The 18,067-nt window shown below is 43.7% G+C and overlaps 1 protein-coding gene across 3 annotated transcripts in view; it reads left to right on the forward strand.

Annotated features, from left to right (window-relative positions):
- aff2 (AF4/FMR2 family, member 2) overlaps positions 1 to 18,067 on the forward strand; it is a 99,729-nt gene that overhangs the window by 46,439 nt on the left and 35,223 nt on the right. For all 3 annotated transcript variants that reach the window (XM_058062976.1, XM_058062974.1, XM_058062975.1), the window contains exons 5-9: positions 5,537 to 5,581; positions 8,115 to 8,201; positions 9,025 to 9,061; positions 11,218 to 11,278; positions 14,055 to 14,109. In XM_058062976.1, the coding sequence (XP_057918959.1) occupies positions 5,537 to 5,581; positions 8,115 to 8,201; positions 9,025 to 9,061; positions 11,218 to 11,278; positions 14,055 to 14,109 (285 nt within the window). The remainder of the gene's footprint in view (positions 1 to 5,536; positions 5,582 to 8,114; positions 8,202 to 9,024; positions 9,062 to 11,217; positions 11,279 to 14,054; positions 14,110 to 18,067) is intronic.

The following is an 18,067-nucleotide window of genomic DNA, read 5'->3' on the forward strand; positions in this document are numbered from 1 at the left end:
GTCCAATCAGCACAGGACTAAAATGCCAGACTTATTTGAAACAATGTTTCAATGTGGACATTTAATTGGATGCTACATCAACTCCTTATCTGCCTCTTTGCAGCCTGGTGAGGGAAAAGCAATATGAAAGGACAGGAGAGGAGGGGGGAGAGAAAGCTAAATAAATGGCAGCGGGGGGGGGGGGGGGGGGGCAGGATGTAAACAAGAGAGAAACAAATGCAGTGAGATGAAAGCGCGGTCGTGTACGTTTCTTTTGGTTCAATTGTGGGACTTTTGGGGATGGAAATACTATTATTGGTCAGTAGTAGTCAGTATTGGTCAGTAGTAGTCAGTATTGGTCAGTAGTAGTCAGTAGTAGTCACCTGTTAGCAGTGTTGGACAAATAACTTGAAAAGTCATTAGAATAATATTGAAATTGTACAAGAAGGGATTTACTAGACTGGTTATTATGCAGACCAGTTGATGCAAACGTCCTGAAATAAGGCAAACATCCTCACTGCTGGCTCACACACACACACACACACACACACACACACACACACACACACACACACACAGACACACACAGAGTTTCCTTTGTGGGTGGAGCTTGTGATGTATCCACCATGCTGGTAATCCCAGCATGGTGGTCAGTGGTGGTGGTGGTTCAGCTCTGTAAACAGCTGAAATATGGATGATAACAGAAGCAGATGAAACTGAATAAACAAGAAGTCTACCAGCACAAAAAAATCCTTGAGAATTTTCCAAACACGGCCAGACCTCCACGGTGACAAACCTCAGTGGAGCCCAGTGGATGATTGAACGTTCCACTTGGAGGCCATCCTTCTTCTAATGACTGCATGGCATGCAACACATGGCATGCGTGGCACATGATGACCGCCCGCGAAGGAGGAAGATGTTCAATGACTTAACTTCATCATCATCATTCTCGCAAGAATGGGAATGTTTTTCCCGGTCTGTGCCAAACAAGCAATCCTGGAAGAGATGCCGTTGCAATTGAAGAAGAAGTGGAGTGGCGGACTTAACGGCTCTCAGAGGACAGAAGGACAAAGTGTCTGCATTCATTAGACAGCACATTTCATTCCGCTTGACACTATCTCAGGTTTTCACTTCTTGTCATTTATTCAGTCATCACACACACACAGACACACACAGACACACACAGACACACACAGACACACACAGACACACACAGACACACGCACAAGGGAGCCATTTTGACTTTTGGGGATGCATTTTAATTGCATTTTAATATTAAGAGACTTTAAGAGTCATTTTAGTTACTGTAAATATAAGTTCAGACATGCCTTTATTAGTCCCACAAGTGGAAATTCCAGGTTTACAGCAGCGGAAGTACAAGAGTACAAAGTACAAAGTACAAGAGTATAGTACAAAGTCAAGTCAAATGTATTTATATAACCCTTAAAAGAGCCTCAAGAGCACATAAAGTGCAGAATCAATCAATAATACAACTCGAGATTCTATCCAGCTGTATACATGTTGACCAAGACACAGGTTTATTGCACGGTTTATTGCACGGTTATTGTACAGGAAGGTAAGGATGCGGATGCATCAGCAGTCAGTATTGGAGCTCCTTGGTGTTTGTTGGAGGGGGGGGGGGTCTTTGTCCATCAAGGACGATAGCTTGGCTGCCATCCTCCTCTTGCCCACCCCCTCCACCTGTTCCGGAGGACATCCCAGTAAATGTGTGACTAATAATAATAATTGTGACTAATAAGTGACTAATCAGTGTCTTTAAGCCACATTTTGATTCGTCACATCACAAAACTCAACAATGTGTTGTCCTGTTCAAAATAACAAAGCAAATTATCATCATTGGTCCCAAAAACGTGACAACATCCAACTCCTCACCTCCACCCGCTCCCGTCAACACATTAAAAACCTCCACTGGCTTCCTGTCCCCCAACATGTCCATTTCAAAGTCCTTCTCATCACCTACAAAGCTCTCCACAATCTGACCCCCCCAGACCTAACAGACCTCCTTCATCCACACAATCCCCCCCGTCCCCTTTGCTCCTCAGACTCCACCCTCCTGGCCCTCCCCTGTAAGACCAAGCTCCGGACCTGGGGGGACAGAGCCTACTCCATCGCTGCCCCCACCCTCTGGAACTCTTTGCCCCATTCAATCCATGCTTGCCAGTGAAAATGTCCAAATCTTATAAAATCTCATAAAAGTATGATCCTTATTATGGCGTTTATACTTGTTTATACTTTTAATATCACAACCTTATTCTCTCAAACCAATGATTGTATTATATAGTATTTAACCCAATCCCTGTTGGATATATTTGGTGTATCCCTAATACTCCCTTGTGTGTGTGTGTGTGTGTGTGTGTGTGTGTCTGTGTGTGCGTGTGTGTGCGTGTGCGTGTGCGTGTGCGTGTGTGTGTGTGTGTGTGTGTGAGTAAAAGTAAGAAAGAGACTTGTCGGCGTGTTCTTGTGTGTGGACGTCTCTCATCTGAGCTGCTATTTGAGACAGAGAAGGATTTCTACCTCAGTAATTGCCTCGGCGATACTTTCCACCCAACTCTCTTCTCGCTCTCTTTTTCATATTTCATATCTCGTCTGTTTCCTTCACTCTCAGCAGGCTGCAGGTTTGTTTTTCTTTTTTACACATTTTTAATTTCTTTGTTGCGCCGCAACCATTTTTTGAGTTGGCAACATTCAAACCAGACACTCATAAACACGCACGTTACAAGAGTCACATGACCCTTCAAATGTATTACAGCTGCTTCTACTCAGCGTGCCCGGGGGCCGTTGAGCAGTGTGGCTTTTATTAGAATGCGTTTTGTACGCCATCCTGCCCAAAGGTGCATGCAGCCAAATGGAAACAAACACTGGTTGCTGTGGTAACGCTGTGGTGAGAGATGGACACGTGGAAAACATGAGCACTTCCATGTGAGCCTCATAGCTTTTGTAGCTTAAGTGGCTAATTACATGGACATGTTTGCTCTTGCTCTCACCATCACATTTTTTAATAATTCAGGAAAAAATAATAATAATAATTCAGGAAGTGCACACAGAATCAACTAACATTATGGAAAATGTGTTCTTTGTCTATGATATTGTTGGCATATTAGACCATATATTGGTATTATGCTAATTCCATGCTGAGCAACAGCATCATTCAGATGACAAACTGCTATCCTAGTCCTATCCTAGTCCTATCCTAGTCCTATCCTAGTCCTATCCTAGTCCTATCCTAGTCCTATCCTAGTCCTATCCTAGTCCTATCCTAGTCCTATCCTAGTCCTATCCTAGTCCTATCCTAGTCCTATCCTAGTCCTATCCTAGTCCACAGCGTATCCCGTATCCTGTATCCCGTATCACAGCGTGGCAAAGAATGACAGCAATGCAACCTGGAATGACAGCCTTCCCAGTCGTTCCTTTATTTGTGGTGACCCCAACACTCAGGTTGTCGATCGATTCAAATATAATAATAATAAGTGTGATTAATCACAAGTTCAAATTTGATGATTGTTTTTAACCTGATTAATTGTGATTAAAGTGTGATTAATCACAAATTGCTTGCATGTCTGTTGTGATTAATCTTTTACCGTTAACTGTGATTAAAGTGTGATTAATTGCAAGTGTGTGCAAAAAGTGATTAATCACACTTAATCACACACACAGTTTTAATCTATAATAAGTCTACCTTTGCTGTCAAACCTCACAACAAAATCTGACCCGTTTCCCCAAAGCAGTCATGTGATGGCGAAGGGCAGCGAGGGTGCCGACATTATCACTTTGGGCTCCACCCCTAAATCAAGCTGGCCTCGGTTCGCGGAAACGTTCAATCCGTTTCTGGACGCATGCTTCAAAGCCTCAGCACATCTTCATCATCATCATCAGCTGTTGGTGAGCATAGAATGACATATTTGACCCAAATCATCTAAACAGCCAAATGGTGAGGCCATATATACGTACCGTATGCAGACATACGTACATATATACGTATGTAAGTAGTAGTCTCATGTTTGAACGCCAAAGAAGCCTGATGCATATCGTCGGTTAGAAACCACGTATATTGTTCATCAGACCAGCCGATGTCACCGTCATCATGGCGGCCACTGAATGTTTCCTTTGCTGGTGTTGCTGCAGTGACTTAACGTTTTGTGACAGAGGTTATGGTTATGTTGGGAATTGTTGTCCTCTTCCCCATCTGCTCCTTTATCCCTCACTCCTCCTTTATTGAGCCTGTATGCGAGTTCCACGCCAGGAACGAGTCCATCAAAATGTTTTATTTTGTTTTTACATGCTTTTTGGAGACGCTCGTTTGGCAGTGGCATTTCTTCTTGTGTGGGTACGTTTAACAATGCCGTGTGTATCCAGCAGCGCCAATAATGATTTGTTTAGAATAATAGAAGAAGAAAAACATGCACTTTGGCTGAACTGACACAACAAAGAGCAGCTGCTCCAGAATTCAGTTGGTTTGGCTTCTGCTTTCATTTTTATGGGAGGCTTTTCATTGTGTGGCAGTCATTTTCTTATTTTCTTATTTTCTTATTTTCTTTTGACCGTGGCTGAAAGTCGAGCGTTTGGCTTATGGCGCCGCCTTTCCCAATTATTCACTTCATCAAAGGACCCGCTTTGTGGAGTGGACCGTGCTTTTTTTGTGGTCTGGTTAAATAGTAGAACTACACAGACTTTAACACCACCCCATCCATTTTCTTACGCTTAATCCAAGTCCCTCAACATCCAACCCTCTCATACGCCCCGACAAAGATGGGTACTCTGAACTGCCATCGAGCCGCATCTGAGGAGTTTGGTTCCAGAACCCAAACTGTGGGTCGTGGCGAGTCAGGCCATATCGTAGTCGGAATGTCATAACCTGAAGCTCAACCACCCAAAAAGTGATATTCATGCCCCGAGAACCAGATGAGTAAGACCAAAGACCAGGTCGCCCAGGCGTCCGCCCTCGACCACCACCCAAGGAACATTGCACAGGGTCTTCTGAATGACTCTTTATCTGGCATATTCAGCATATTCTATATTTCAATATCCATACATTACAGTTCAGCTCTTCAGCAGTCACATGCATTTTCTGCTGAAATGACGTCAGCTACTCTGCAATGTGTAATAAGTGTCAGGGCATTGAATAGAGAAGGGGAGTCTAATCTTACATCTTAGATCTTGGATCTTAGATCTTACATCTTATCTAATCTTACAAAATTACAATCTTACTGCAAACGTAGATCCCAAATTGGAGGAGAACATCAACAACAAGCTAGCGGCGGGGTTTGGAGGGCGAGCGGGAGTCCCCCGTCCCCCGTCCCCCGTCCCCCGAATCCCCCGTCTGAGCAGAGTTCCATCATTTAGAGGGAGATCATGGGATGCATTCACACTCCTTGACCCTGGATACTGTGAAGCGGTAAAGTCAATTGATGGATGGATATAGCGAAGACGAGAGGCGTGCTTGGGGTCAGAGGTTATATTAGCTCATTGCTTCCTAGCTGTTTTGCTTTGTATGCTATAAATAGTAACAGCTTGGACATTTTTCCTTTGTTTTCTGTAGGTCAGCATTCCAAATGACTCCAGCTGTGTTGAAGAGATTCTGCGGGTATGTTGCACACACACACACGTGCACACACACGTGCACACACACACACACACACACACACACACACACAATGATCATCAGCTGTTTTCAGTTTGCTTTGAGCAAATCACTTTCCTGTTTGGAGGCAGCCAGGAAGGACACAAGAGACAAAAAACTAAATAAAGGGAATACGTGTCATAGAAATGATCACTTATTTAATCACATTTCTGCAAATGATATCCATATCTCCACACTTTCCTCTTCTTTGCTCTCCTTTCACCTTTCACTCTCATTTCCTTTCCGCATGCCATCAACATTTCATCAAACTCCACGAATGCACCACCGCGTCTTTGGAATCTGTTGTGTTGCATTTCCCCCAAAGCGAGGTCAGAGTGGAACATTTGTTCAGCAGCCCAAATGTTTCAGCTGTCAAGACACACATCACGTGCAAACCAACGTATTGCTCACTTCCCTCTGTCAGTCATGGCCGCAAGTGTCTTCATCCAGTCTCTCCCTTGTTGCATGGCTTTGTGTGCCTGTTCAAGCCCCCCGTGGCCCCTGCCACCCACCTCTCCCTTCCACAAATCAATAGGCTGCTCAACAGCCTGTGTGACAGATCGTGTGCTGCGTGCCGCATGAGAAGCCTTATGTCAATAAAATCGCTGCGCTATTGAATTCAATCTGTACTTTTTAGCCGTTTCAAGCGGAAAGACCGTAGAGTTCAAAATGTGACACGGGTGAGGATGCCTGCAGCTCTTTTTATTCCCGCTTTCTGGCACGGCAGATGGAACATAAACATTGCTGCAATGGATTCATGGCCGTGCACACAACTGACCCTGCTGACTGCACCTAGTTGAAATATAAGCATATGGAATCAGCTCGTTACACACAAGGGGTCTCAAAGGCGCAGACCGTGGTGACCACGTCTTTTGGCCCCCGACTTGTTGAGAAGTGGTGAAGCCAGCACTAATCTTGGCTAATGAAACGTTGTAACGTTTCAATTTCCCTGCAACATCACCAGCCTGGTGAGTTTTGGATCCAGAGTCTGAGCAGAAAACTTGAACTTGCCACGTTCGTTGTGTCACCTTCACCATGGGCAGTTCTGACCCTTGACCCTTGACCCTTGACCCATGACCCTTGTGAGGAAAAGCGTCAGAAAATGAATGAATGAATGAATGAATGAATGAATGAATAGCCTCCATCATGACTAAATGGTGGCGCTGCTGGTATTGAACCACAAGAAGCAGCCCATCTCGGCACGTGTGAGCCCAAACATGCTGGAGTAGCCAGTCAACAGTGAGTGCATTTAGTTTTCTAATGAATCCTGAATAAGTATTCATGGGCCCCGATGACAACGATATGAAAATCCCAAATATCCCAAATCGATATGTTGGTCTGCGTATGAGTGAGTTAGGGTGAGCTAGCGTGACGGAGATAATCACTAGCAATAAAATAGCAACACATTCACTGAAGCAAACCCACGTCGTTAAAATACAGACACGCGTAATCAAGAGTGCCGTCTGTCAAAACATGGTCGTATTATGCATGATATGATGTCACAGAAGAGTTGCCTAGCAACTAAATAGACTTCAGGTTAAGTGTGCAGTATTACACATACGCTAGACTGGTATACTATGGAGTTGTTTATGATGTTAAATATCACCGCTCTCTCTCTCATACATGAGTCATGTGATGTCATCCAATCACTGAGGGGATACGTTATGACATCGGTAACGTTTCAACATTCGGTTTGGCAGCGTCTGTATTTGTTCCAAGTAAAGACAGATAGACATCAACAACTTATTGGCCCATAATCGTTGACATTGATGTATATATTTACACATCAATATGGAAAAGTATCAGACAGACATTTTTAACACCAACATTTCATTTTTGGATTCACAAATGAATGAAAATAGACTGACGAGTATTTGGATAGTCAGTGGCGGGCACAGCGGGCACAGCGGGCACAGCGGGCACAGCGGGCACAGCGGGCACAGCGGGCACAGCAGCTACAATCTCCAAACTTGACATAATCAGTGCAGTCATGAGCGCCACATTTGGTTCCCGGCCCGCAATATCTTTTGGCAGCCTCTGACTAATAAAAAGTACCATGCTGGAGTCCTGAAGCATAGTCACACACGACTTCAACACAATACGTCTCAGATGCCCAGATGAAGAGGAAGTGATCGGGAATGAGTCAATTATGTCAAATGTTGCCTCGGTGCCACCACTGCTTCCATTTTGATGCAAGCAGCTGGAGTCAGCGTTTATTTTGGACATCGAACGTTCTGCACGTGGTTTATACTCCTATAAGTGAGCGTGCTGCCAACTCCCAAAACACTTTTCACTTTATCATGTGAGTAATCCTAAAGTCCAGTCGGATGTACGTCAACACAACCTTGCCTGAATGCTGACTCTGCTCCTCTGCATCCAAGCGGTGCGGATCGTTCAACGTCAGCATTGGAATTGGACACAATTCCTCTTCATTGTGGTGCACAAACGTAAACGGTATGGTCAAGCGTACTTAAAGTGAGATTGTGTTTGTGTTTAGGAGATGACCCACTCATGGCCACCCCCTCTCACCGCCATTCACACGCCAGGAAAAGCGGATCAGACCAAGTTCCCCATCCCGAGCAAGGTTAGTACGCCCCACTTATGACATTCAAGTCTTCCCTCCTCCATGGTGGCTTTTCATTCCAGAACCGCCAGTGACACAAAATCTGAAGGATTTAAACAAACAAAAAAATGTTTAAGTATCGTTAAATATGGGCTGCACGGTGGTCGAGTGGTTAGCATGCAGACCTCACAGCTAGGAGACCCAAGCTCAATTCCACCCATGGCCATCTCTTGTGGAGTTTGAATGTTCTCCCCGTGCATGCGTGGCTTTTCTCCCAAAATGGAATGAATGAATGAATGAATGATTGAATGAATGAATGAATGAATGAATGAATGAATGAATGAATGAATGAATGAATGAATGAATGAATGAATGAATGAATGAATGAATGAATGGTTCAATATTTGTGTATTTGGTAAACATGAGGCTAGCTTGATGGTGGGCGGAGGGTGTGTCAAAGAAAAGGAAAGCCCTCACCAGGGAAGTGGAAGCTCAGGGAAAGACGCCGCCATTAATATTGTCTGTCCGAGACCGTTATTAAGGACAAAGGTTATGGGATGCCAATCAATGCTAGCGTGGTCATGGATTCTGTTCACTGTCACAAGGAGATCTTCCAATCGCTCTTCATGTGGTCTGTGATGATAAGAGAAATCATGTATTTTGGGGGAGAAAGCACACAAAGTGAACGTGATCTTTCCCTCGCTTCAACTGCGCTAAGATGATGAGAAGAAGACGGCAAAGCTGAGGAATGAAGTCGGTCTAATGATGTGAGGTCAATAACGACCTTTGATGGTTTATTCATGGAACACATTTGCCTCTGCTTTATCCCTATTTCTCTCCGTAGGAGTCCCAGCATGTGACCTCAGGCTACAACACTCAGAGTAAGTTTCCCAGCATCAGCCCCCCTGCAGGCTGCAGTCATTAACACTTGCCAGCGTTACGCTCTCAAAGCAGGCCCACCTGCAAGAAGAAAAGCCATGCATCCAAACATATAGATGGTATTTCATTGGATGCTTCTTCTTTGGCCAGCAGCGTACCTGATAAGAATGGCGTCTTCTCTTATGCTGAGCAACGTAGCGAAGGAATATACGGACGCAAATTGAGAATATTTCTGGTGTTCGGTGTCATCAATTATTCTAATCAGCAATAAAACTTGAAAGCCCTCTGAGGTCTTTAACGGTTTTATGCAGTGGCCTCGCGTGGGTTGCCGCAGCCCAGGGCAAGTCAAGTGTTTGCACATCCTAACAAGGTGTAGTCAACCTTGGGTCTCTTTCACCACTTTGGTACTGAACCACCGGCTGAGCTTACCTGTGATTGTCATACTGAGCATAATGCAGATTTATGACAAAGGAAAACAATACTGCAGTCTGGGCCTTAAACATCACAGTTAAACGTGGTCTATTTAATAGACAAACTACGGCCCGGGGGCCATGTTCGGCCCACCAAGCGTTTGAATCCGGCCCGCCAGTTGCTTTCCAAGTATTTGTAATGGTAATGGTAATGGTAATGGTAATGGTAATGGTAATGGTAATGGTTTAATTTCATTTGAACATGCATCAGATTCCAATTGAGTGCATCCCATAATCAGTTCCCAGTTCCACATGTCCAAAAGGAGTAGGAAGAAGCAAAGCTTATTAAATCCTACCCCTCCATCTGGTACTTTTACAATCACTAACTCTTACATTTGTTCACTTCCTGCTTTCATAATATAGTTTACGTTTTTTTGTGTTTGTAATTTGTAATTAAATGTGTTTTAAATGAAATTATTATATTTAATAATTTAATTAAATTGCACATTTTATAAATTACATAATAATGATAAAAAGTAATAATTATTTATTTTCTGGAATTTTTTTAAATGACAAATAATATATAATAATAATAATATATAATAATAATTCTGATCAACTGTACAGTCAAATGTACGTTCTGATTATTTACTGTACATGTCAGGTCCCTTCCCTTGTACAGAAGAATGATTCAATAGAACAAAGCAAGGAAAGAAAATAATTGCATTTTCGGCTCCTTGAGTCCCAACCCAGTACGACCCACGTGGACGCCGTCGTCAGCACAGGAAATGTTTGTCACCTGGGGGGAGCAAAAAGAGCTGGCCAAAGCAATTACCAGGAAAGGTATGAAAAATGACACAACAGAGGAAAAGTAGGAAATAAATTGACTAGTGAAAAAAAATCCTAAAAGATGCAAAATAGATATTTTGTGTATTGTTATTACTTTTAATTGTACTTTTCAAGCTGAAGGTTATTAATAACCATACATAACCATGCAGTTCAGCATATTTTACAGAGTAGTTTGATGGGTTAGGGTTAGTAGTTGGTAGTTTGATACATCATCTGCCGGGTAAAAAGTGTGCTGCAGCTATGAATCCAGAAGAGGGCGCTGTCTCAATCAAGTCAATGTACTCACCGTTTCACAGCTGGAAGATGCTTTGTGGTGATGTTGTGTAACTACACATTTTATAAGTACAATACCGTAGTCATGCGTAGATCAATACTGAAATATTGATACCCGGTACAAAATCTTTAAAATCGAAAGTCTGTTGAGGGAATGTATATCAGTGGAAAGTAACTCAATGATTGATCTATCAGCACTGTTGCTATTCCAGTTCTTGAAACTAAATCTGGAATGAAATCAGTAATGAGATCAATTCATGCCTCAGAAATAGCTGGTGAAAAACCCAAATTCAGTTTTACGCAGGAACAACTACAGCATGTCTTGTCGAAGGATCTTCCTGCTGGAAAATGTTGCGTGAATCGACTTGTGAGGCGACGGCCTCTGATCGCTTCATAGCTGCTTCCCTGTAGATAGCGCCATCAAAGCACTTTCTGTTGAAGTTACCATGAAAATGTGATTATTTGTTAAACTCAATCAAGTTGATTTGATGAATTACCAATGATTCTAGAGTGGCTGCAATAAAAGAAACAATGGCCTTCGTGTTGCTTCTTGTCAAACACAAACAGAACACACAACAAACAGGATGTGAAATGGTGACGCTTAAATGTCCCCTGCTGTGTTTTAGAGCGCTGTCCCGTATCGTCTAACAAGCCTGCAGTGAAACCACCAACGGCACCACAGAAGTCGTACGTATCCTTCCTTCTTTTCCTCCTTTCCACAGGAAAACACACACACGGAATCTTTGAGCCAGTGTTGTATTTGCCTCAAGGTGAAATTAAGTTGGACTTTTGGATGAAACTCACTGCTGGTAGGAGAGAAGGAGAGAAGGAGAGAAAAAAGATTGTGTGGATCAGAGCGGGAAAGTGCAGCTCCATTAATTTAACGTAAGCCGGGGGCACATTGCAACATCTCTAGCTGCAGCCCACTCCACTCGCCTGGCAAAGCAGCACAGCAGGAATCACGGCCGGGTGGGATCGGAAAGGCAGCGCTCCCTGCTGGGAAATCTGCCACACGGGTCTCATCGTTTGCTTTTACAAAATGAATGTTTGGCTAAACACAACACGTCCGGCTGCGGCTTTGTAATTCATCAAAAGTTAGATTTGATGGATGTTAATATTCCAACCTGGAAGGACGCTCAATCTGCTCCCACGGGAGTGGAAAGGTGGGCATGCCTCCCCATCCATGAAGAGCTGTCAATCATTCATACATTCCCTTTTCTTTTGTGTCGTCTAGTTATCCATCTAGCTACAGAACCCAATCACCGCAGTGAGGTCGGCCCCCCCACCCTACCCAAAACTCAAATACTCTCATTTTTTGGTGCTACGTTTGTGCTGTTTGTGCAGGAAAAATGAAAGTTTGCACTGCTTTCGTTTTTGAGTTATCAAGGATTTAAGTTTTGGTCTATTGCATAACCAGCCCCCCCCCCCCCCCCCCCCCCCCCCCCACCCCACTCGAATTCAATCAAAGTGGTATCATTTTTTTAGTGCTACATTTGTGCGGTTTTGTGCAGTTAAATAGCTAATTAAATTGAAAACTGGAATTAATCTGATTAAAATTGATCATTTTTGGTCAGCCCTAATTTCTTTCTCTGAAAATACACGTTTTTTCCAGAGAAAACAAATCTAGTTCACCATACGGGCCAAGTCAGATGGGATAGGCTCCAGCTTAGTCAGCAGAGAAAGCGGATGAACATCATTAGTTCTTCACTTGGGGTGGGAGCTCATGTTCCGTTTAGGTGTGAGGTTCAATTCCAGCGACTAAATGTGCTTTATAGCTCAATGAAAGCTTCAATGTACTTACTACTGATACTTACTGCGGCAGATACTTACTGATACTTCCTTGCGTTTTATTCATTTTCCCTCCACATTTCCTTCCCTCTGCTACCGTTGGCTCTCCCGGGTCCTTGCCCTCCTCTTCCTCGTCGTTATCATCTTCATCTTACCTCCTATCTCCCTCTCCCCATCTGTCCTTTCTTATGAAATAAAGTATGACTCCATTTTCATTGATCCAAATATATCTATCATGGCCTCCGTGCTGCACGCCGCCCTTATCTGTGAAGCTGTTCTCATTCCCGACTCACACGGTCCCGTCTGAAAACACCACAACACCGGGGAGTGTTTTTGAGCGGTGAGAGCGCTGAAGAGCGAGCTTCGTGAGGCGCTAAAAATCCCTTTAGGGGATTCTCCTGTCATAACAATAGCAATGCTATCTGAAAATAACAGCAGCGTGCGTGGATGCTTTATGTAAAGCAATCAAACATGGCGCCTTGCCAACGCTCGCAACATAAATACGCAGTCATTTGCTACCAGGGAGGTCATCTTACATACGCTCACACGTACACGCGGTGGTCTCTATCGTGCGTACCAGTGGTCCTGTACGTACGTCTTCAGTCGGTCTCTTGGCCATCCTTCCTTTAACCATTTCAAGCGTGGCAAACACAAGGCCCGGGGGCCGTATGTGAACCATCGTTTTATGTGACCTGCAAAAGCCTGAGAATAATGTCAGTCATGGTAATTATAATGGCTATAATCAAATAATGAAATAATCATTTCATTTCAACATGCAGTCGATTTTAATTTGGTGCATCACATAATCAATAATCACATAATCAATAATCACATAATAAGCACTTCAGGAAGAATTTGACAGAAATGGGAAGTTAAAAAAGGAACAACAAGCGACTACGCAAAGATGTGTCATCATTCATTCATTCATTAGTTCGTTCGTTCATTAATTCGTTCATTCATTCATTCGTTCATTCATTCATTTTCTACCGCTTATCCTCACAAGGGTTGCACAAGGGTTACTGGAGCCTATCCCAGCTGTCTACGGGTGAGAGGCGGGGTACACCCTGGACTGGTGGCCAGCCAATCCCAGGGCACATATAGACAAACAACCATTCACACTCACATTCATACCTATGGACAATTTGGAGTCTCCCATGAACTTAACTCCTTACATCGGAGTACCAGGAGAAACCCACCAACACGTAAACTCCACACAGAGATTCCCCAGTGGAGATTCAAATCTTTCATGTTTATGGAACAAAATCATTTTTTTATGAATTTCTGTGATGTCATAACCAGAAAAAGCGAGGAGCACCTGTGTGGGTTCATTTAGTTGCAAATGGAGGGTGAAATCAACTTGATCCTGACTGAGTGGGTTCTGTGGTCCAAGCCCACGTTCTTGTTACCAAAGACGACTCGGCAGCAGGTCAGCAGCGGAGACTAAAAGTTCCCAGGCTTCTTTCCCCAAAGTCCGAACATCTGGTGGGCTTTTCTTCACGGCGGTGCCTCGTCCACCGTCCTCCTCCTCGGTTTCTAACATTAGCCAGCGCAGCTTTGGCCATGTAATTCATCCGTTTACCAGGACGCCACTTTCCAGCTCGCAGCTAGCAGCTAGCATAGCCAAGCTAAGTGAAGCAGATGTTGAGGTCAAACGTCTTCTCTTGTGTTGATGCAGCATGCTGGAGGATGACCTGAAGATCAGCAGCGATGAAGAAGAGGCCGAACAACAGGTGAGCGCCTTCTGTCGCGTATCATAGCATATTTGTCAATATCATACCTGGCTTTGTCTTTGCCATATTTGACGACAAGCAGATCTTCTCTGCACTGATTAGTTCGTCAGCCTGACATCCGTTTCATCGTTTCACCCAAAGCGTTCGAGGCCAATTTCACTTAATTTCCTTTCTCGTGTCATCAGTGGAATCATGCTTAGCTCCATTTGCGATCCGCTTGCAATTAGGGAACTACGTGGACGTTTGCATGGACCATGACGACCACAACAACCGCATGTGGGATGCATCTGTCGTAAAAGAAACCCCTCGTCACGCAAACGCTAATTCTTGCTTGCTGTCATGCTGGAACATTCAAGTGGAGTTCCCCAACCTGTTCCCACCAAGTTGGAAGAGCAGATGTCTTGACAAGATGATGAATGAAGATTCTCAGAAGGGGTCTGCCTCTTTAAATGATCAAAATGTCGGTGCTAAAACCTTTGGCTAAGTCAGGGGTGTCCAACGTACGGCCCACGGGGGACACGGGAAGCCCCCCGTTTGTTTTATTGGCCCACGGTCCACATTGTAGAAATAAAATCCAATTTGAAATGAAGGACATCAAACGACTTTTAAATTGGTCTAATTGGACAATTTGCACATTCAGTCCTAAACCAGCAGATCCACATAGAAGTGAATATGGATGAGTATCATCTCCATCGCTATCTTTGTACACTTCTGCTGCCAGGGGAGGGGTCACCCCCCCCCCCCCCCCCCCCACTCATGTCAGTGCTCATCAAGAGTCCATGAAATGCTAATTAAATATACCAGTTCCTTCACTCTCTTCTAGATGGACCACCTAATTGAATGATTATGCGCTGATAGCATAATTATTATTATAATTATGAATGCTGGCAGGTTTTCTGTAGTGGTTTTAGTTATTGTAATCAGGCTGAAAGGGGATCTGTTCATTAGTGAATTGTGGCAAGTGGCTTCCTTAATTATATAATGTGTATATTCATGATTACAGCAACGCTAAAGTGTACTTTAGGAGTTTTTGTATGCACGCTGGCTCCCTATTTGTTCCCTTGGGATATATAGAGTATATATAGTGTGTATATGTAGTGGATATGTAGTGTATATGTAGTGTATATATATAGTGTATATATAGTGTATATATAGTGGATATATAGTGTATATATAGTGTATATAACTCAAGAGGTTATGCGGCGTGGATTTTATCGGGATGTGAGTCGGGAAGATTGAATGGTGTTTTGACTCGGGGAACTAAAGATGGCTGCATCTTTGCAGCCGTGGATGCAAATCATTTCCTCGGCTTACTTTGAGAAATAAAGTGAATCTCTCCAAAGTTGTTGAACTCTTGCGTTAAGCCTCCAGCATGACATTACAAGATGGATATGGAGAGAATGAAGAGAAAAAGAGGAGTGGAGAGACAAAGACGGAGCAAAGAGGAGTGCAGACAGAAGGAGGCGGAAGGAGAAAAGGCTGACATGAATCCAGTGGCATTTTCCCGTGCATGCAGTTAATAGGCTTATAGCAAATGAGTGCACGGCGTATTATGAAGCTTTTCTAGCCTGGAGTAAAACACAACACACACATACAGTACATTCCTAATCAAATACACAGACACGTGCGTGTTGCACAAACGTTGGCAGCCTCACACACAGACGCTGTCATTAGTATTCTGAGGCGCGGCGCTGGGAGGCCAGCAGAGGAGTATGATGAATATGTTTTTGCACCGAGCAAAGACACGAAGGAGGGCAGGGAATTGAAAGAAGGAGCTGAGAAAAGATGGGCAGATGGGAAAAAAAGAGGAGAGGAAGCGAGCGAGCGAGCGAGAGCCAAAAGGGAAGAGAGAGACGTTCCTGGCGACTTGAAAAGCTGCAAGAAAAACAGCAACCCAATTACCGCTGCACCAACGTCCTTTGTCTCGCGCTCCCGCACTTTTCTCTCTGTGATGACGGATCACCTTGGTCAAAGCAAGGTCAGACTTAAAAGCTCTGCTTTTCTATAAAAGTTCAATTGCGGCTGGTAAAAATGTCCCCAACGCAGGGAAAGGCGCCAAAGTCCGCTCCACATGAGCCCCCCCGCAAAGTAATTAGACTTTCTGAAAAGCACAACGTGCTAACAAAAGGTCGTGTTGCTAACGTAAAAGTGGGGTCGCTCCTGTTCAAGAAAGGAACGTCTTTCTGTTCCCTTTCTTTTCTTCCAGATACCGAAAATGAACCAACCCTTCGGACCAACGTCCCTCCCAAACTCTGGTTATGGTGTACCGCAGGGCAAATATTTACACTCGTGGGCCGCATTGAGTTACCAAAATTGGCCGAGAGTCGGAAAATATATTTAACACTCACACTATTTTATGCTTATAATTTTCCTTGAATTATTTGTCTCATTTTATATGTAAAAGTTTAATACTATCAGCTCCCTTTTTTCAGGCACACTTTAAACATCAAACACATCAAACTATGTCATTTCATTTGACAGTTTTAATGGTTTTTTACTAATTAAGACATCCGACTTGTAAGTTAAGTCATGTTGCCAGTTTGGATGTTCAAAGTTGAAATACTTACAAAGCAACTGGCGGGCCGGATTCAAACGCTTGGTGGGCCGCGTGTGGCCCCAGGGCTGTAGTTTGCCCACCCCTGATGTACAATTACATACCATATGACAACATGGGTTGCCTCCAAATCAAAGACGATAAATACTTGATTTTGTACTCATTAGGCGTCGGCGTCACCTGAGTTAAATAAGATGTTGAATCGCATCTTCAGAAGAAGAACGTTTGTAGACGTCTACGTTTGTAGACACAAGTGGAGATCAGAGCCTGTCTCGCTAATTGACCTTGGAAAGGAAGGACTTGGTCACTGATGGTCTTGCTTGATGGATGTGAGAGCAAACAGGAGTAGCACCCCCCACGACCCTCGTGAGGATAAGCGCTAGAAAATGAATGAATGAATGAACATTATTAGAGCCCTCTAGACAGGAAATAACACCCCTATAGTATAATATACAATCACACATCTTAGGGGCAAGTTAGTTGAATTGGAGACTCCAAATTGTCCATAGGTATGAATGTGAGTGTGAATGGTTGTTTGTCTATATGTGCCCTGGGATTGGCTAGCCACCAGTCCAGGGTGGACCCCGCCTCTAGCCCCAAGACAGCTGGGATAGGCTCCAGCACCCCCGTGACCCTTGTTAGGATAAGCGCTAGAAGATGAATGACATTTGACTTGTGCCTTGAATGGGTGCTAAGGTAAGACTTTTCCCAGCAAGGTCAAACTGCAACCAACCTGATGTGATGTCTTGCATACTAGAAGGAAAGGTTGTTGTCAAATTCGCTATAGGCTCTCCATTATGGACACATTCATATTCTAATGACCTCTAATAAAGGAACTTTATTAAATATTCTCCCTGTTGTTGGGCTGATTGTGTGTAGCTAACGTTGCGTCCTAGCGAGTGTGTATTATGATCATGTTTTGAATACTCCTAATATCTAGACTGGCCTGTCATCCAGGCTGAAGCCATGTTTTTTTAGGTTCAGTGAATAATTGCAGCCTGTGTTTTTCTTGAAACCCACACGGGAAATATTTGCGTCCAGATACTCTTCATGAACCCTGCAAATGTCCCTGAGTCACGGATCTGACAAGGTTTGTTATTCATGTCTGCAGCGCAGAACCACAAAACAACTGGAGTCGTTAATCACCTCATTCCTTGAGAGACAGGAAAAGGAGCTAAATATGAATTCATATTTAGCAGCTGAAGATGAATACATTAGAAAGCTGAATTGTTTTTGTTTGTTACTAATGTAGCCATGAATAAAATTGACTGATTAACTGCAACCATCCATCCATTTTCTATGCCGCTTATCCTCACTAGCATCACAAGCTAATCAGGAAATACAAACAAACTCACAACGAGCTTGTCAACCCGTTGGATATTGCAGGAGGTCATTACTCAATAT

The sequence above is a fragment of the Doryrhamphus excisus genome, chromosome 23 (assembly GCF_030265055.1).
Source record: "Doryrhamphus excisus isolate RoL2022-K1 chromosome 23, RoL_Dexc_1.0, whole genome shotgun sequence".
Taxonomy (NCBI): Eukaryota; Metazoa; Chordata; class Actinopteri; order Syngnathiformes; family Syngnathidae; genus Doryrhamphus; species Doryrhamphus excisus.